The sequence below is a fragment of the Trematomus bernacchii genome, unplaced genomic scaffold (assembly GCF_902827165.1).
Source record: "Trematomus bernacchii unplaced genomic scaffold, fTreBer1.1, whole genome shotgun sequence".
NCBI lineage: Eukaryota > Metazoa > Chordata > Actinopteri > Perciformes > Nototheniidae > Trematomus > Trematomus bernacchii.
The window spans coordinates 702,587-721,150 of NW_022987646.1; the positions used below are offsets into that span (position 1 = coordinate 702,587).

The 18,564-nt window shown below is 41.1% G+C and overlaps 1 protein-coding gene across 2 annotated transcripts; it reads left to right on the forward strand.

Moving 5' to 3' along the window:
- Positions 1-660: 660 nt before the first annotated feature.
- On the forward strand, positions 661-16,794 carry fbxw11a (F-box and WD repeat domain containing 11a). Of its 2 annotated transcripts, none has more exons than XM_034134061.1 (13): positions 661-792; positions 5,214-5,282; positions 5,882-6,101; positions 7,018-7,204; positions 7,450-7,540; positions 8,016-8,153; positions 9,427-9,545; positions 12,124-12,373; positions 14,057-14,175; positions 14,404-14,514; positions 14,606-14,684; positions 15,166-15,330; positions 15,490-16,794. In XM_034134061.1, exons 1-12 carry the CDS (start codon positions 754-756, stop codon positions 15,325-15,327), a joined length of 1,584 nt encoding a protein of 527 aa, XP_033989952.1. In that variant the 5' UTR covers positions 661-753; the 3' UTR covers positions 15,328-15,330; positions 15,490-16,794. The 2 variants fall into 2 exon arrangements, with proteins under 2 accessions (XP_033989952.1, XP_033989953.1); XM_034134062.1 differs by lacking the exon at positions 661-792 and adding an exon at positions 988-1,230.
- Positions 16,795-18,564: the final 1,770 nt, after the last annotated feature.

Consider the following 18,564-nt stretch of genomic DNA (forward strand, 5'->3'; position numbering starts at 1 on the left):
AAAGGTAAAGGATGAGGAAATATCATGCCTGATGAAGAGTTCTTAGGATTATTTTGATTACTTCCATCTATGCTCATGCAGTTTCATGTTTACTCAAAGTTGTGATGTGAGCTCTGTGACATGCTTTTATGCAAGAGGTCCCTGGTGTAACTTTCATCCCTCTGTGTATTCACTTGCATTCTTTTTAAGCATATGTCTAACATATGCAATTGGGTGGAGATATTATGAAACAACACAAACATCTTCTCTGAATTGTATTAGACCTTAATTTTTCAAATATTTGAAGAAAAAACTACTTGAAAACACAATCTCGGTTACTGTTTTTTGGAGCAGGATTACAATTAACATTTCCTTTAACCACACATGACATTACAATCGCCGACATCATGCAGCAGCTCATAGCAAAGCTATGCGGATGATTGATTTTGCCTTAGTGTATTCCACTTCAGGATAGCAACAGCATCTTCATCCATTTGCCCTTTTGTTTGGGGGAGTCACCGGGGAAGCCTTGGTAGCACGGTAAGCCAATCAATAAAAAGCAAACTTACCAAATCACTCCCCCTTTGACAAAATCTGTCCAATCAGCGCGTTTTTTCATCGCATGGGCGTTACCATCGCCCCCACCCACCCTTTTGACACTGCCCTACCAAAGCTGTGTGGTTGAGCGAAGTGAATGACGTCTCTGCATTTGCGGGCCGCCGACGCAGGGCTGGGTTTCCATTTTCAGAGCGAGTTTCGGGGGGGATCGTCAACATGGAGCCGGAGATGGAGGACAAAACGTTGGAGCTTATGGTAAGAATCGCTTCGTTATGGCATCCTGGACATCCGAAGTGTTCAGTATCGCTCTTATTTCTGGGGTAAGAGCCGAGACTCGACTCGACGGCAGGAACGAGCTGAAGCGGCTTGAGAGGTGGAGGAGAAAGGAGGGGGGACCAGAAAACAGAGGGAGGGCCTGAAATTATCGATACATTTCGCTAGGATTGCTCCGCATACTGGATAGACAAATAGCCGAGACCTTGACTTCGGCATCTGATAGATTATAATCATTTGTTGTTTGAGATAACACTGGTACACAGCGGGGGAATTGAACGGTAGACGCCCGGTCGTCGGCCGAAGACAGGATCCTCGGGGTAACGCTCACTGCGGTGACGCTGCGCCACTTTAACTGGGCCCTGTCTGATACCTAGCCTCGCAGCTAACACAGGCTACAGGGCGATCAACCACGCAAATGTACGGGTATGTTATATTATGTACTTTATGTTAGGCGTCTTCATGGTAATCGATACGTGGATCAGTCAAGTACATTTCATTATACAACGGGATGTTGTTAAACATCGTAACAGTGTGCTGGTTCTCTGTTTATATTTTCAAAGTGCGTAGAAGGAAGTGTAGTACTTTTTCATTCACATAGCGTTTACCACGATTAGCGAGGTAGCAATTAGCTTTGTAGCTAAGATGCTAAAAATGCTAGGTGTACTTGACAGCTATTACCATACCAAAACAGACAATTGACCTGGGTGATGAAAGCTCTATTGTTAACCAGAATCACGAACTCTCCGTTTAATGTCGCTTCCTTTCTATATACGGTCATATTTTGGTCAATAAGGTCTCTTTCCTGTTAAATGATAAGCTATCTTGATAAGCTAACCAGCTAGGCTAACGTTAGCTCAGTAATAGCTAACATTAAGATTACAGGGGTCAAAGTGGTCTCCAGGAAGACGCAAATTAAGATTAGGCACAACTGTGTTTTGTCAATTAATGTATGGATGTGTTTCCTTTCGTGTGGCAGGTCCTCGTACTACATATCTGAAATACCGCACAGCCCTCAGCTTCCCAACAAACACATCAATTGTATTGCTATTGACATAGCACGTTAGGCCCTAAAAGTTACATTAATATCTTAGATTGTTTTGTCGATTATAGGGACCAGACGTCTCCTGTGACACACTCTAGTGCATGAGTGAGCAGGTAGTGCCTATTTTTTGCTGAAAGGTCCTATCCAAAACTACTACAGATGTTTTACAAACGGTGAATAACTTACTTCAGAGAAATGAAAATAAACTAAGAGACCGAAGGATACTTAAGTAAGGTGTTGATAAGCATAACAAACCTTTATACAATGAAATGTAATAGGTGAATTACTTTCAAAATCTTCCATTGGTGTCTGGTATTTGAAGATAATGACTTGATTATAAATACAGAAAATATAAATGTGCCAACATGTTTACCAAGTAACATAAAGACATATTAATGTTGGAAGGAGTTTATTAGCCTAACATAGTATGAAATGTAATTTATCTGTCCACAATAGCACATACTACAGTATCCTAACAACTTAGTTACATTTACATCATCTATATTTGTCTATCGCTGAAGAACGAAACGTGATAGATGGACACAACTATTACAATTAAAATAAATCTACATTTGAGCAGGGGTTGTGGTCCGTAATCTCACAGTCCTACGAACCATTTTCAATTTTGTCCAGGTTGTCTCTGCATTTATTTGTTTTAATATAATTTTTGTCCCAGTGATAATCACTAATCACTCATGAGAGTGGGGTTGGCAGAACAGTGGGTGGGGTTTCTCTCAAAACAAGAGACCAACATTGATGATTACTCCCATCCCCCCGCCCCTCCCTCTCTACCTATCCCCACCCAGTTCATGTCTAATAATGCTTCTGTGTGTATGTTTATCAGTCTGTATCTTGTGTGTGATGGAGTGTGTGTTCCTGCGCTCACTGTCAATGTGTGTGTAGCTCTAATACTGGTTTTTCCCCTCACTATCCCCCACCTCCTCCCCTCTTCTCCTCTCCTCACCTTTGATGGTTACACACCCACCTCCTCTCAATTTCAAACCAAACCTTATTTATTTATTATCCCATTATATTTATATTTGAACTTTTCCACACTCCACCGCCTGTCCTATTCCTCGCCAACTCCTCACCACTTCCATCCTTTCATTCATTGATCCATCCATTCACTCATCCCCTTTGGTTTCCTCCTCCCAACTTCCCTCATCAACACCCCCCACCCCCCCTTTTCCTTTACTTCCCATCTCTGGTCTCTTGCTCTTCCCTTTCTCTGCCTCCCTCACCCTGTCCACTTGGTTCTCCTCCTCCCTTCCTCTCTCTCTTTCACACAGTGCTCTGTGCCTCGCTCTCTCTGGCTGGGCTGCTCCTCGGTGGCTGAGAGTTTGTGTGCACTCAGGTGCCTGCAGAGCATCCCCTCCAACCGGGCTCACAACCAGGTTCTCTCCTCTTAATTCTGCTGCTCCTTCTCCTCTCCCTTCCCTTTCCTCCCTTGCCATCTCCTCATCCTTCACTTCTGAGCCCACTCCACATGACTCCTCATACCACCCTGGTGCAGACTGCACCCGCTCACCCTCCTACCTCCTCACCTTATGTTGTCCTTTCCTCACTGTTGGAAGCACACTGCTCTCAGGTTCTTCTCTGGTGTGTCCTCAGACTCTCTCTGCTTGACAAAGAATTGTAGCTTTATAAACTGTAATTAACTTACTTATAATGATGTCAAATCACAGTTGTTGCATCTAAATCAGTCCTCAGGTCACTTAAAAAGTCAAACAGGGTTTTGTGTAATGAAAAGGGAATGCTTTTACATTCAGCGTAAATAGTAGACTATTTGCTAAGTAATTTGGTGTGAGTGGAGGGAGGATGCAGGGGGTACCAGAGAAAAACCCCACACTGAGTAACATTTTCTTGCCTTCTACCTGGAGGTGCGGGGTCTCCCTTCAAGCTATGAAAGGCTACATGCTTGCTTGCCTGCCTGCCTGACCAAACCTGGTCTGTCTGTTTTATTTTTCTTTCCTTCTCTTCTTCTGCTCTGCATGATCATCAACATCAGCAAGCCCATTCTGGCTTCTCGTCCCGTCTGCTTGGGTCTTGGTACCTGACTGTTTGTTTGTGTGTTGGTTAGTGCCAACAACTTATATGTTGTTTTTTGTTTTTGCTCTCCACATTTAGCTGTGTCACCATCTTAGATGGATAATTACATTAAGCAAAACATTTTAAAGATCTTGAAGGGGTTTCGGGTTTTTCTTAAAAACGATCCTGTAAATAAGTATAACTTTTAGTATAATTGATATAAAAAAAGCCAGCTGAAGAAGCAGTAACAGATAAATACAAAGAGATCTCTAATCTACCTTTTTTGCCAACAATGTTGTTTTCAAAGACTGACCTTGGCTCAGTCATCACCTACGCATATATTTGATAGGATCAACTCTCTCCCAGGTAAAACCTTTGTTTTTCCTATTTCCTTGAATTAGTTAGTGGCTTGGAAGTCCATCTGGTAATAATGGATGCATTAATACCTTTTTTTTTTTTTTGTGCTCTGGTTGTTGGGTCCCTGTTCATTTCAGGAGAGTTTTCAAAGGCTTCATAGTTCAGGAATAGGCTTGTTTTGTGAAAAAGTAAATGTTACCGTGTGCAAACATGTTGGTTTAAGGCGGTCTCCTGACATCAAAACTCAGGCGTATCTTTAGTCACAACTAAAACCAGTAAACACAGCCGTCATAGATAATAGCAGGTCTCCATGTTGGTTTTTACTTATGTGATGATGAATCAAATATTATGATATTGCTGCTGGACTGTCCAAAGAATTGTATATGCTATAAAGAACCTGTATGTTTATTAATACTAAATATATTTTGTATAAGAGACAGGTCAGCCTGTCAATGAGTGATTTGTGCCATCAAATTGTTGCTATTGAAATGACTTGAGGCTCTGTAGCATCTTTGCAGTGCACTAAGGGACTTGCTAGATATGGGTAGGATCCGGTTAACTCCCAGTATTTTTTTATTTTTCTGTCCTGTGTATGTTGTTAGTCACTATCAGATTTTATTACAGTCCTGCCCGTGCTGCTGCCAGTGACATACCCAAGATGCTGCAGTTTAATTTCCTGTCCAGACTACTTAGCCAACATCGTAGACAAGCAAGCGAATAGATTCCCTTTGTTGCGGTGCTTAGTTTTTTTTACTCCGTGTGTGTGTGTGTGCGTGTGTGTGTATGCACGGGTGTTTGTGCTCGCCTCAGAAGTCATGATGGTTCCCCTTTCTTGGCTGTGTTTGTGGCACTCTTGTGTCCAGCGCTGTCCACACCGCTGCCCCGGCTCTCACAGTGCCTTCAACACAGATCATGCAAAATAAAATAAAAACAATAACCCACACCTCTGTGTTGTTTTTTTAATTGTCTACAGAACACGTCAGGGATGGATTCACAGACCCTCGTGGACGATTTGTCGCCAAAGAAGACCACAGTTCTCAAGGTGTGTGTGTGTGTGTTAACTTTGTGGATCCATGACAGCAGCTTCGTGTCAACAAATAAAGACCTCTTGCTTAGATCCTTTAAAATTACAGTTCTTTTCAAATATGTATATGCTACATAAGAATGTCATACTTAATAAGTTCATTACTTATATTAAAATATCCTACCAAGGTGAACCCTCCTATAAAAGGTTGATGATATTGTAGTTAAAGCACAGCCTTCAAAATCATTACAACATTTAAGGAAGTGCAGTTTATTAGTATTTTAAATTGTGATTGGACTCATAGTATACTGTGATATTCTGTTCAATTCAAGTATAAACTTCACACTGATGTTGACATTAACATTCCTTTAAATAAATTCTTATTCCCACAAACACCCACAATACTGCAGGCTTTTAGTGGTTTAATAGCATTAACCCTCGGCAATGGAAATTGATTTTGAGCCGAGTCCACCAATAAGAACTTCCTCTTGATCCTGTTCACAAGCTGTTTTTAAGGATGGAAAAATTACCTGACAAGGATTGAGTTGCTATTGTTTTTGTATTCTAATGTAGTATCTCAAATTGAATTTTTAAAATGTGTTTTCTCAAATTTACAGATTAGTAATGGTCCTGTTGCCGTGTCCCGCAAGCGTCCGTCAGAGGGGAACTACGAAAAGGAGAAAGAACACTGCATCGCCCTGTTCGACCAGTGGTCGGAGGCCGACCAGGTTGAGTTTGTCGAGCGCCTGATCTCCCGTATGTGCCACTACCAGCACGGCCACATCAACTCCTACCTCAAACCCATGCTGCAGAGGGACTTCATCACTGCGCTGCCAGGTACAAAGACAAAATAAAAGGCAACAATTGGTAGCAAGAACTCCAACAGTGTGCGCTCCATCTTCTCTGATGCAGTGTGACCACAGTTAGGCTGCGTATCTGTGCTCGATACCCTTTAAGGTATTGATCATTATAACCCAGCACCAAGTAGTTTTGAAACTTCTCCAGTCAGTCAAACGATAACAGCATTTAATCCTTTTTGTTGCCAGAATTTGAAAACAATTGCCTATCTCTCTGGTTGTGTTTGAAGCAAATCACCTCTAGGGTGACTTGTGGTCCACTGATGACCCCCAACTCATAGTCTGTAGTCGGGAGATGTTGAGCGCAGTAAAAATATATATTTTTGTCATTTCAACCTTTTCAAAATGTATTGCTGTTAAAATAATTTGGGTGGAGTGGTGGGATTTTTACAGTATAGAATGCTTACAGTAACATTATGGGTATTTCATAAAAAACTGTTCGGTGTAGTGTCTTTAAGGGTACTGGATTTGGTACTGGTATCGTAACTTTTTAAACAATACCCGTCAGTACATACAACATTTCTTTTTTTTTTTTTTTACAGATTTGCTCAAACAATATCCAGATCTTATAACGGAGAAGTTTATTCAAGGGATTTTTATCCATGGCCAAGTTTTTTCTCTGCTACAAACCTAGAAGTCAAGAGTTAATGTGGCCTTCTGATAAACTCAGCAACAACAACATAGATTAAACTATAGAACGTTTGTGCTACATGGTATTCCTAAAATGTTCAAGCAGGTTTTGCTATTGCTGATTTAGTTTTAAAGACATTTCCAAGTATTGATAATAAATACCAACAAACAAGGATTACTTAAAAAACCAGGCACAGATAAAGCGAGCGTATGAAATCCTATTAATTTCACAGCAAACACTCAGACTCTTCCCTTCCTCCCTCTAGCCCAAGGCTTGGATCACATAGCGGAGAACATCCTGTCTTTCCTGGATGCACGCTCGCTTTGCTCGGCAGAGTTGGTGTGTAAGGAGTGGCAGAGGGTCATCTCTGAGGGTATGCTGTGGAAGAAGCTCATCGAACGCATGGTCCGCACCGACCCGCTCTGGAAAGGCCTGTCTGAGAGACACCAGTGGTGAGAGGATATAGACACATACACATACTTTAGTGTAAAATGGCTGCATGCTGTCTGAGTTTCTAGATAAACTACGTGTCTTCAGTAAACTTGTTAGTGTTCTTTTACATGGCATTTATTTAAGATAATTTAAAGTGGATAGTAGTACAGTTATACTTGGTTGGTCTTGAGTTTCTGCATTCAAAGAAAGGAACAATCCCAGTGGATACAAAGCAGCTGTCATTTTTATATTTTTCTTCCCCTAGGGAGAAATATCTGTTCAAGAACCGCACGCCAGAAGTCCCACCCAACTCCTACTATCACTCCCTTTATCCCAAGATCATCCAAGACATAGAGGTAAGACGCAGGAAATGGATTTCAGTATTAACGGTTTTCTCCAGTAATCGACTCTAAAAGCAGCCGTTATTATTGCATCAGATTTCCTTCATTGTTAAAAATGACATTTTGCAGGCAGTGCATTTCAAAACTCTATGAAACATGTTCCTAAAGGCGCATTTCAAAATGTCATGAGCAGACTTTTTTGAGCAATTACGCTCTACTTCCCATTGGCTAATCTAATGGTTTTATATTCAAATTACAAATGTATTCGCACTTTTCAGAAGTGTTGTTTTTTTTACACACATGTAGAAAATGTTGATTACAGCTAACAAAAGATGTTTAGGTTATTGTTCTGGTGTTACTGATCTCTCTAGTAACATAACACTACATACGGTTTGACTCCATAATCTCACTCTGTTTAACTGCAGTGCTTCTCTTCCTGTGTTTGCCTTCTGTGTTTCTGTTTCTCATTGTTTCCCCATCTTTTCTCCAGACTATCGAGGCAAATTGGCGATGTGGCAGACACAACTTGCAGAGGATTCAGTGTCGCTCAGAAAATAGTAAAGGGGTTTACTGCCTCCAGTACGACGATGACAAGATCATCAGTGGCCTTAGAGACAATTCCATCAAGGTACGCTTTTATGAAACAACAGTCAACAACCGAGGTCTATGAGATTATTACCATGCCCATTTCATTTTTTTTTAATCTTTACTAGACTACCTGGCCACACAAATGTTTCTGGTCCAGAACTACCCGAGCTGTCTGTATAGTGGACACGTTAATTTAAAAATGGATAAAAGGCTGTTTGTTTCATTATGTGAGATACTCTTCCTTTATGTCTAAGGGGGCCGTGTGCAACAGGAAAGGGATGCATGACATGATTTAATATCCCACATCAACAATAACCAGAAGTACCTGCTTCTTATGGTTGATACCAAAAGGATGATCAATAATTTCGCACATCTGAGATATAAAAAAAAAACGGAGGTGTGGTGAGCAAAGATTGATGATGTAACAGTAATTTATCGGGACAAATTAATTGCAGAGTGAGGCTAGTTGTTGTTTCTATACACCGCATTGTTCCACATTTCACTCATGAAATGTTTTACATAATACATTTACTGGCCCACAACAGAGCTGATTAAGGACACAGTAGCTGCAACCCCCTCTTTGATCAAGGTTAGAGAGAAGAAATGTGGTGAAAATAAATCACAAAGCTCAATTTGACCTGATATTTCTGTTGTACTTTTATTAATGACTGATTGGTATCTGTCAAGACTGGAATATAACTACAGCCCTAGTAGTTAGGCATACATTAGACTTGAACATCTTATTTGTGTGTATAAGCAGCAGCAGTTGAGAGCCCAACATGTTGGCTATGAAAGCACATGCATGCTGTGTGTGAGGTTGTTTTCCTCTACCTGCTGTATGAAATGAATCTTTTCTCAGTGCTCAGTGTGGCTTAGCATCTTATTGTCTGTGGCGCTGAGCTAACCCAGCAGACACTGAGAAAAAAAACACAAGTGAATTAAAGGATAAAAGGGCTCAGCTCCAAACCCGTTGTGTGTTCCACTTAGCTGTCTGGCCTAGGAGGGGACAAGAAGATGGTGATGAAGAGGAGGGGAGGATTTAGGGAGGAGAAGGGTGCATTTGTCGTATTGTTTGGAGGAGGCTGACGCTTACCCAGGACAAGGCTGAATGGCTCTTACGTACTCAATCAGAGCTCAGCAGTGGGGAAGTGGGGCATGAACACTGCTGTGAGAACAGGCCGATGTTAACATAACCCCAATCTGCAACCTTTATACAACCACTTATCTTGCCTCTTTCCGTCTCCTCTTCCTCGGCTTCACTCATCTTTCTCCCTTCTTCTCCTCCTCCTCCTCCTCCTCCGGTCTCCTGACAGATCTGGGATAAGCAGTCTCTGGAGTGTCTGAAGATACTGACCGGTCACACAGGATCAGTGTTGTGTCTGCAGTACGACGAGAGGGTCATCGTCACCGGGTCTTCTGACTCAACTGTCAGGTACGACACACATTCAGTAACCGAATGAACACAATGTGTTTTTGAAGAGTGACCAGCTGAAGAAACACTGTTACTCAAGAGTTAATTAGGCTGGATGTTTGGATGACTTCAAGGGATTAACTGCTGGGATCAAATGTCATCTGTTCATCTTTAGTTCATATATTTTTAGTTTGAACACAATGTACACCCTTGGTTAGCCTTGGCACTATAATGAGATGTGGGGGGGGGGAAGAAAGAGGAGAAGATGGGCTTTTATAAAGACAAGATTTCTGATACTCCATTATATTTACTACTAGGCTATTATCTCTAGCGGTCAGGTTATAAGTCAACAGTAATGAGCTTCTCCTTGTTTCTTTTTGTATTCATTAGTCAGCCTTGGTGTTGAAGAAGTCATTTGTGCCAAAAGTACATGAGACGTTTGTTTCCGTTTCAAAAATCTACAAAACAGAGTAGTTAATACTTTTTTTTTTAAATAGTTTGGGCGCAGTAAAGCCAATGTAGTTGTGAATCATGTATTCCCCAACTGAAGGAAAGCTTCATAATGTATCAGGCATGGGACAATGGGGACATTTGATCAGATTTATCACATCCAAAATGTGTTTTGCGATGTTATCCTTATATTCATCAATATGCTTAAACTTAAAAAAAAATTATTGTATCACAGATGGGTCCCATCTTTTTGTGCACTTCTTTAATAGTGAAACACATCCAATCAGATAGTTTAAATAAGATCAGCATAATGCCCCCTGCAAATATATAGCATACAATGGCAACATTGGGTTAGCTTGTTTCTTACATGTTTACTCCTGTATTATTTTAAATCAAGCTCCATTTTTAATGTTCTATTAAATCTTATAACCCCCCGCCCCATGCAGTAGAGCTCAGATACACAGGGGTGTACTTGAATAATAAAATCCATTTTGTGATCTTAGCCAAATGCTGCATTCCTGCTCTTTGTGACACACTGACTGACTTGTAAAGTAGCTTAAGTCTCTAATCTACTTTTCTCACTCCACTAATTTGTAATTGTAATAGCAGAACAATCTGTCTTCGTAGCCACTATTCTGTTTGAATACATTACTGCCAACAACTGAACAAAGCGGCAGCTTTAACAATAGTTTGGCTTACAGATTAAACCTACAGCATCTCTTTTCTTTTGCAATATCCGTATCATCTTTCATTTATATGAAAGAAGTCACATGGCAGAAAGATGTACTTTTCAAATATATGTTCACATCTGTAAGGGATTTCACTAAATTCAATAAGATCACTCATCCTAAAGGTGCTAAATGTTTGTTCAGATTTGAAAAGTGAGTGCGTCTGTAGAATAAAATGAAAGTTCACAGAGAAACTCACATGACGTGTTCTCTTATCACCTGAAACATCGGCCATTGTGTTTTATCTTTTGAGAGCCTGCCAGCAACCTTAAGCAAAATATCTGATGCAAATTTCACCTCTGCTAAAAAAAACCTGGTTATTGCAGTGGACAACGAAACATTTTGAAATAAATGTAGAAAATGAATTTCAGCAGTTTATTAACAACTTAAAATGAGCGTTCCTAACCATATTGCACCAAGCTCATTGAAGCTGCTCAAAGTAAGGTCATTTATCTGTAAACAGCCATCATATCACATACAGTTTGATTATAGTCAGTTTCTTAGTCATGACTCAAGCATCTCAATCTCAATCTTTATTTATTTATATAGCACATTTAAAACAACCTGAGTGGACCAAAGTGCTGTACAGGCAATAAATACAATATAAAATAACACAATGAGAGTCCAATAATTAAAAAGCACAATAACTAGAAACATATAAAAACAAATACAAATGTAACCATGTTATGTTAAATTGTATTAAAAGTACCTGAGGCGCCTCCAGTTTACTGTTAGTTCCCACCCAACCTGCTCACAGTGCTTACAAGAAATAAACATGAGTGTGTTTATTGTTTTATGAGTCAGATTTACTATGATTACCAGAGATAGTACAACAGTTTTATTGCCGATATTTAAAGACCTGGCGTGTTTGTATATGTTGACACATGCTTGGCTACTGCACACAGAAGCTCAGCATTAATTCTCTTATTACTTCACACTTCAGCCCTACTTGCTGGGCGGTATCCAAGGAAAATGTGACTTCACTTCCTTAGCAACAACTTGACGGGCACTTTGTTTGTAGTTTTGGTTGTCAGCTTTTCCAGTGTTTCCTATATTTCCCTCTCAATGCCCAGCGGGACAGTTCAGTGACATGTTAGTGTGTGCGTGTGAAGCTTGAGTTACTCACCATTGTAAAACTAATAAACATAATGATCTCTCCTGTCTCTATTGTTCCCTTTTCTTCTTCATTCCCATTACATTTCCTTTCCACTCTGCATCCTCAACCTTCTTTTCATTTTCACTGCTCTCCCCACTGCCCTCATCTTATTTTTCCTACTCCCCCTTTCCTCCTATCACTTTCCTCACTTCTTTGTCATTCCTTCACATCTCCATTTTTCCTTCCTGCCTTTCCTTTTCCTCTCTGTCTCCTATGCTCTTATCATTCCTCCTACTTCTCTACTCTCTCCCTTCATCCTCTGCAGGGTGTGGGAGGTCACGACGGGTGAGGTACTGAACACACTGATCCACCACAACGAGGCAGTTCTTCACCTGCGCTTCGCCAACGGCCTGATGGTCACCTGCTCGAAAGACCGTTCAATTGCCGTCTGGGACATGGCCTCTCCTACTGACATCAGCCTTCGTCGTGTCCTTGTGGGACACCGAGCTGCCGTCAACGTGGTCGATTTTGACGACAAATACATTGTGTCCGCCTCAGGGGACCGCACCATCAAGGTAACATAAACTGAGGAGTGTTTAATGGCGCATTTCCACCACACGGTCGGCCTCGGCCTCGCTCGGTACTGCTAGGCCGCGTTGGGCCTTGTTAGGGCCGGCTCACTTCATGCTGCGCTTCCATTACAGTTTAGGAACTGGGGTAGTTACTATAGTAACGCAGTGTAGGCGGAGCCGTGACGTCATCTTCAATGAGAACCCCAGAAAAACAACACAGCCGTTAGCTGTTAGCACTCAGAGCTCACAGCTCCTTATATATGTTCAGAAACTAGACAAAAGTTAAACAAGTACACACCACAGACTGTCTGTGTCATGGCGAATACAGTCGCTGCTTTATTTATGTCTGTATAGGCCGTTGTTGTGAGTGTGGACGGTCGGAGCATATATTGAGTTAGCTTAGCCAATCTCCACCTAGAAAACACGCATTTTAAAAGGTCTTTCGCCTGCCGTCTGTCTGCAGACTTGCCAAAGCATTAATTCATGGTTTTTACTAACCGGTATCAGTATGTTGTTACTTCGGCATCATTTTGAAACGTGTATTACAATTTAAATCACGGTCAAATATGTTCATCTTGTTGTAGTTGTAGCCCCCTTGCCAGCGATTCTCTCTCTAGTTTAGCAAACTCAGCCCGACTCAGCCCTGTTTGTTGGCCCCGATAGAACCACGATTTTGTCGGGCCAGAAAAGAGGTGAAAAAGTACCCCCGGGCCGGAACTAGGCCTAGTGGAAGCGCAACCAAAAACGGGCCCGACACGGCACGCTTAAACCGCGCTCCGCGCCATGGTGGAAATGCCCCATTAGAGAACTGCTGCAGGGCTTGGGCTTTATGACATGTTATTTGTATAAAGCCTCTGTCTCACACAGTTCATGGAAAATGACTAAGATAACCTTTCAGGCAGTGCAGCTTATTTTCACTATTCACACATGTTCAACTTTCAGAAACATTTCTTTCTCGCACCATTATTTTTATACGTAACATGGCAATGTCTGAAAACATGGGGTTAGGGACAGTCCAGCAGGTGGCGGTATTGCAACAGTTAAGCATTCCAACTGCCATTAAACTAACCAGAAGAATAAGTGGCAAGACAGTGTATGGATATTTGGGTGTTGACTTTTCCTATGTTAAGGATTACGGCTGTTATTAAAAGGGCGGCCTGTTTGACTAAACTATAGTAAAATGTCAAAGTTTCAACAAGTTGCAATCGTTTGTCATTGTTATGCTGCGTGTGTTACTGTAACCTGAATCATGCATTATTAGAAAAACAATGGATGACTTGTGAAAACGTGTTGTTTATGGTCTCTCACTGTGTGGGTGTACGTCATTATTATACTCTTGTGATTGGTTTGATCGCCCCACATGAGAGCCCCTCTTTCTTGTCAATGCAATCATACTTTTAAATACAGCTTTCACACTTGGCCCCACGTTACATACATTATTTATTATTAAATAATCATTTAAGAATTATTCGGTAACTGCATGTGTGAAAATGGCTTAAAGTTTTGAGCACAAAGGGGATTATTTTTCATATTGGCTGAAATTATTCGTCTCTTGTGAGGTGTCCACTGCTCTACTGCAATCCCTTTGTTCCTACATTAAATAAATCATAATGAGCTTTGGTGAGATGCACTCCTGAATAAATACAGGCCACTGTTTCACAGCGCTCTCTGTGTTGCCCCCTGTAGGTATGGAGCACCAGCACCTGTGAGTTTGTGCGCACTCTAAATGGTCATAAGAGGGGCATCGCCTGTCTACAGTACAGAGATCGCCTGGTGGTCAGCGGCTCATCTGACAACACAATCCGGTACGTGTGAGAATTACAATGTAAATGGTTGATATCATGTTGTATTTATATTTAAAATGTACATTATTAAAATCACTTCCAACAAAATTGTTTGTTTGATGATGATCTTAATGTAGTCCAAAGATTGGGCATAACTGGCCTCTGCTCTTCTGTAATTTTTTTTGCAAAAGTGGCCCCCTGTCAAAGCCGAGTGATCTTATGTGTTTACTGAGACTTCTCTCTCTCCAGGTTATGGGACATAGAGTGTGGTGCATGTTTGCGAGTGCTGGAAGGTCACGAGGAGCTGGTGCGTTGCATCCGCTTCGATAACAAAAGGATTGTCAGTGGCGCCTACGATGGGTCAGTATCACTCACACACCATACACACAGCTTTCTGCAAGGAGACGCATTTTGTGTCTGACATTTTGTCGTCTCACGTTTCGTCCTGCAGCAAGATCAAGGTGTGGGACCTGCAGGCAGCGCTGGACCCACGAGCCCCCGCCAGCACATTATGTCTGCGCACTCTAGTGGTAAGTCCCTTCTGAGAGCCTGTTACGTATGTGTAATGTATGCTTTATAATTTAAGAATTATTCAGTAAACTGTATTGTAAAGCCAGATATAATGATCAGTTTTGTTTTCAAAACATTTTGTAGAATCTGCCTCTCTTAAGTGTATTATCACTGGTTGATCTGCTGTGGATTTACTCTGTGAGATGTTACTGACATTTAGTCTACCATCATTGATCCTGATGGGATCGCCGACTGTGTGTGACAGTCCTTTAAGGTTGGACTGCCAAGAGGTTTTCAAAATGTATTATAATATATATCTGTGGGTGAAGTCCAGTGCTTCCCATATTTAAAGCCTTTTATATGTGATGGACAAATCAAACCATTTTACATTAATGTTTTTTCAGTCAACCTGCAACCAATGTGTTATTTTGCTGACACAGAAACATCCACGTTCTGCCTGTTTGTATGAATGTAAACATTATCTCTGAATTGTGTTTTCAGGAGCACTCTGGCCGCGTGTTCCGCCTCCAGTTCGATGAGTTTCAGATCATCAGCAGTTCTCACGACGACACCATTCTGATCTGGGACTTCCTGAACGTCTCGACCAACGGCCAGTCAGAGGGACGGTCTCCCTCCCGCACCTACACTTACATTTCTAGATAGCAGGTACAAACAAACAGTCACACTTAGATGATGAGACCTTTTCATTCTTTTTGTAAACATGTCCCATGATAAGGTTGTGTTTGTGCATGTTGTATTCAGCCAGTATGATAACGCTCTCTGCCAAGACCCTTGTGTGATTGTTAAATCTTTACTACCCTCCAGGTGGCGCCATCCACACACCCTTTCTTGGAGGAGCCCAGGGCTGTTTGGCTGATGGGTGCGTCCATCTTTTCTCCTTCCTCCTCGTCATCTCTCTGTCCACCCTGACACCTCCTCCTGCCCGTTCTGACAGACTCTTGAGCTTGTGCCCATTGCCTGCCAGTACTCTCACATGCACACACAAACACACAGGCCAACACTGATGAGGATTCCTTACTACAGAATCAACGCAACTCCCCAAAGAAGTTCACCTTCTTCTACTAATTTATGTTTTGTAAAGTACACTAATGACAGTATTAACTTAGACCTTATATAAGTCACAAGCTCCTTTTTCTCCCCTTAATACAAGCTAATAGCAGCTTCTGCTGCTCAGTTTTCAACCCCAGGTTTCCACAGACATGGAATTGCTTATAGATATATATTTATATATATATTACACACGCATACACACACACAAACAGTGGCACAGTTGGACAGAGGATGACCGGAGCTGTGATGCGGGAGACAGAGACTCTTTACTCGGCTCTAGAAAAAGAGGGAAGGATGGGAGATGAAGGGAGTGAATGAGGGAGAAATGTGAATGGGATGACTTCTCTGCTCCCTCTCACTCCCCCAGACTCCTCCCTATCTCTCTCCACCCTCCCGTGCCCCCCCACGCCCCTCTAACCCCCAGAGATGCACACTCGCTTGGAATATGGGGGCGCACACACTCAAATTTGCGTGAGTGTTTGTGTATGTGGACTTGTGAAGCGGCAGAACAGAGCTGAAGCGTCAAACAGACAGACATGCATGTGAGGTTGCCTTGGATACAGCATCCCGGTAACCTCTGCTTTTTTTTCTCTTTAACTCTTACTTTCTTACTGTTTTTTATTACTGTTATTTTCTCATTTTATTTGAGTATTTTGGTTCTTAGTACAAAAATCATACTAAGCGTAGTCCTCTTTCTATTTCCCCTCTCTTACTGTCTTCTCCTCATTCTTTCTTCTAACTTTGACCCTGTCCATCTGTCTCTTCCACTCCATCTTTCTCTTACCATCATCTACGTGCTTGCTTTGGTTATGAGAGAAGCTGGAACTCAAGAGCTCAAATTTAGCTGTAAACGGAGTTGTCTTGTCAAAAATTGTGTTGTATATTAAAAATGATTTTTTAAAGAAGAAAATGACCTTATTGTGAATAAAGTACTTGACAGTGGTGGAGTGTCGAACCAACTGTAACATGAATGAGTGTCTAATTGTCTGTCTGTTCTTGTCTGTGTGCATGTGTGAGTGGGTTTGTGCTATGCTACCGCTATCTGCCATGTAGATGCAATTATTTGTTGTTTTTTTGTTTTCTGAATAGCTTCCATATCATGCGACTCCAAATCAATGCAGCGTGGTGTAACTACACTAGACAAGTAGGACGCCTCTTTTGATGGGATTTTAGTGATGTTTATTATATATATTTATCGAAATTCAGCTTGTTTCTTTTCAAAAGCTTGTTGTGTGACTCCAAATCAACACAGCATAACTGGACGAGTAGGACACACCTGGTTTTGTGTGTTTGCTGCTTCTATTTTATATAAATATCGTTATTTAACAGTTTCCATATACTGCAACCCAAGGACTACAGGTTGTATTGGCACCCTGGAAACTTTTATATGAATATATTTTTTGAAAGTGCATTTTTTCTTTTGTTGAAAGTCTTGATTTACTCCATTAGCTTCCAGACTGTGACCAAGTGACTCCAAATCAATGCAGCACATTGTATTACTCCACTGGACTAGCAAAGCCACATATATTGTTCTTTCTAGTGCTTCAACTATTGAACATGAATATTGTTTTGTTTTGTAAATGGCAGTTTTTGAAAAAAATGTACACTGCACAGGAAGGACACAAACTGCTTTTTCTATTTTGTATGAATATTTGTATGCGAAAATCCATATCTTCGGCCTATAAATCCAATCTAAATATAATCTCTAAATTAATGCATCATGTGTATTGGGCTACTGGACAAGTAATGGTTTGTGCATTGCTAATTTACTTTTATCTTTACGAAAAAATTCAGCAGGCTACTTTCTAGTCTGTAAGTGAAACCCTGTGGTTAAGGGCGAGGGCTACGATGAGAGCTACGTCCTGACTGCCGACACTGAACATGACTGGAAGACTCCGGAGTGAATGTCCAATATTCATCCAAAAGCTATCTTCACTGTGGACACACCTGCCATCCATGCCAAGTTTCAGCCTTTAAGGGGGAGAAACTGTAGTTGTCGAGGTAAGGATGCAGAGCTGCTGGTCAATGCTTCTTTATGTCAAACTGTTTGGAAGGTCAAGTGAGATTGTTCCACTTAAACCAGAGTGTATCTCATAGATGTGTGAAACCTGTGTGTTCATATCCCTGTACACATGTTTCTATCCAGGTTCCTGATCAACTTTGTGCAGCGATCTTGATTTCTCAGCATCTCAGTAGTAGTTAGAACCAACTAGCAATCCCGGTTTCTGTTGTACTCCAGTAGCATTTCCACATTTCTCTAAACCAGTACAGGGTGTGTTAACAAAGGCAGCACATAAGCTGGGAACTCCTAAAGCCTTGTCATAACTAATACACTAGTGCTCATGTAAACATAAAAAACATACATCATCCCTGTTGCTGCACTTAAATGTAAGTGATCTACTATTGGCTAGAAGTACATGTTATGCTCTTGTATCCACTGTGGCATTAATGGATAGCAGCAATTGGGACGTTTTGGATATACTTGTCCATTCACATTTTATTAAAGGTAGTATTTCCTGAAAAAACATTTGTATCAGATATAAATATGTGTAGATATAAATATGTGTATATATATATATGTGTATATATATATATATGTGTATAACGTTGACTTCAAGATTATATGTGTCTCAGTCGATCTACACTGTCCTGTTACTTTAATTTAACTTATGCATTTGAAAACCCCAAAGAATCCTACAACTTACCATCACTTGTCCCCATACCAGCAATGTTTCAGTGTTCAGACCCTCATCAGTTAAAAATACCCTTTTTTTACTCTCTAAAGGGAGTACAATTGATTGACAGGATCTTGTTTGCATCCCATGCAGT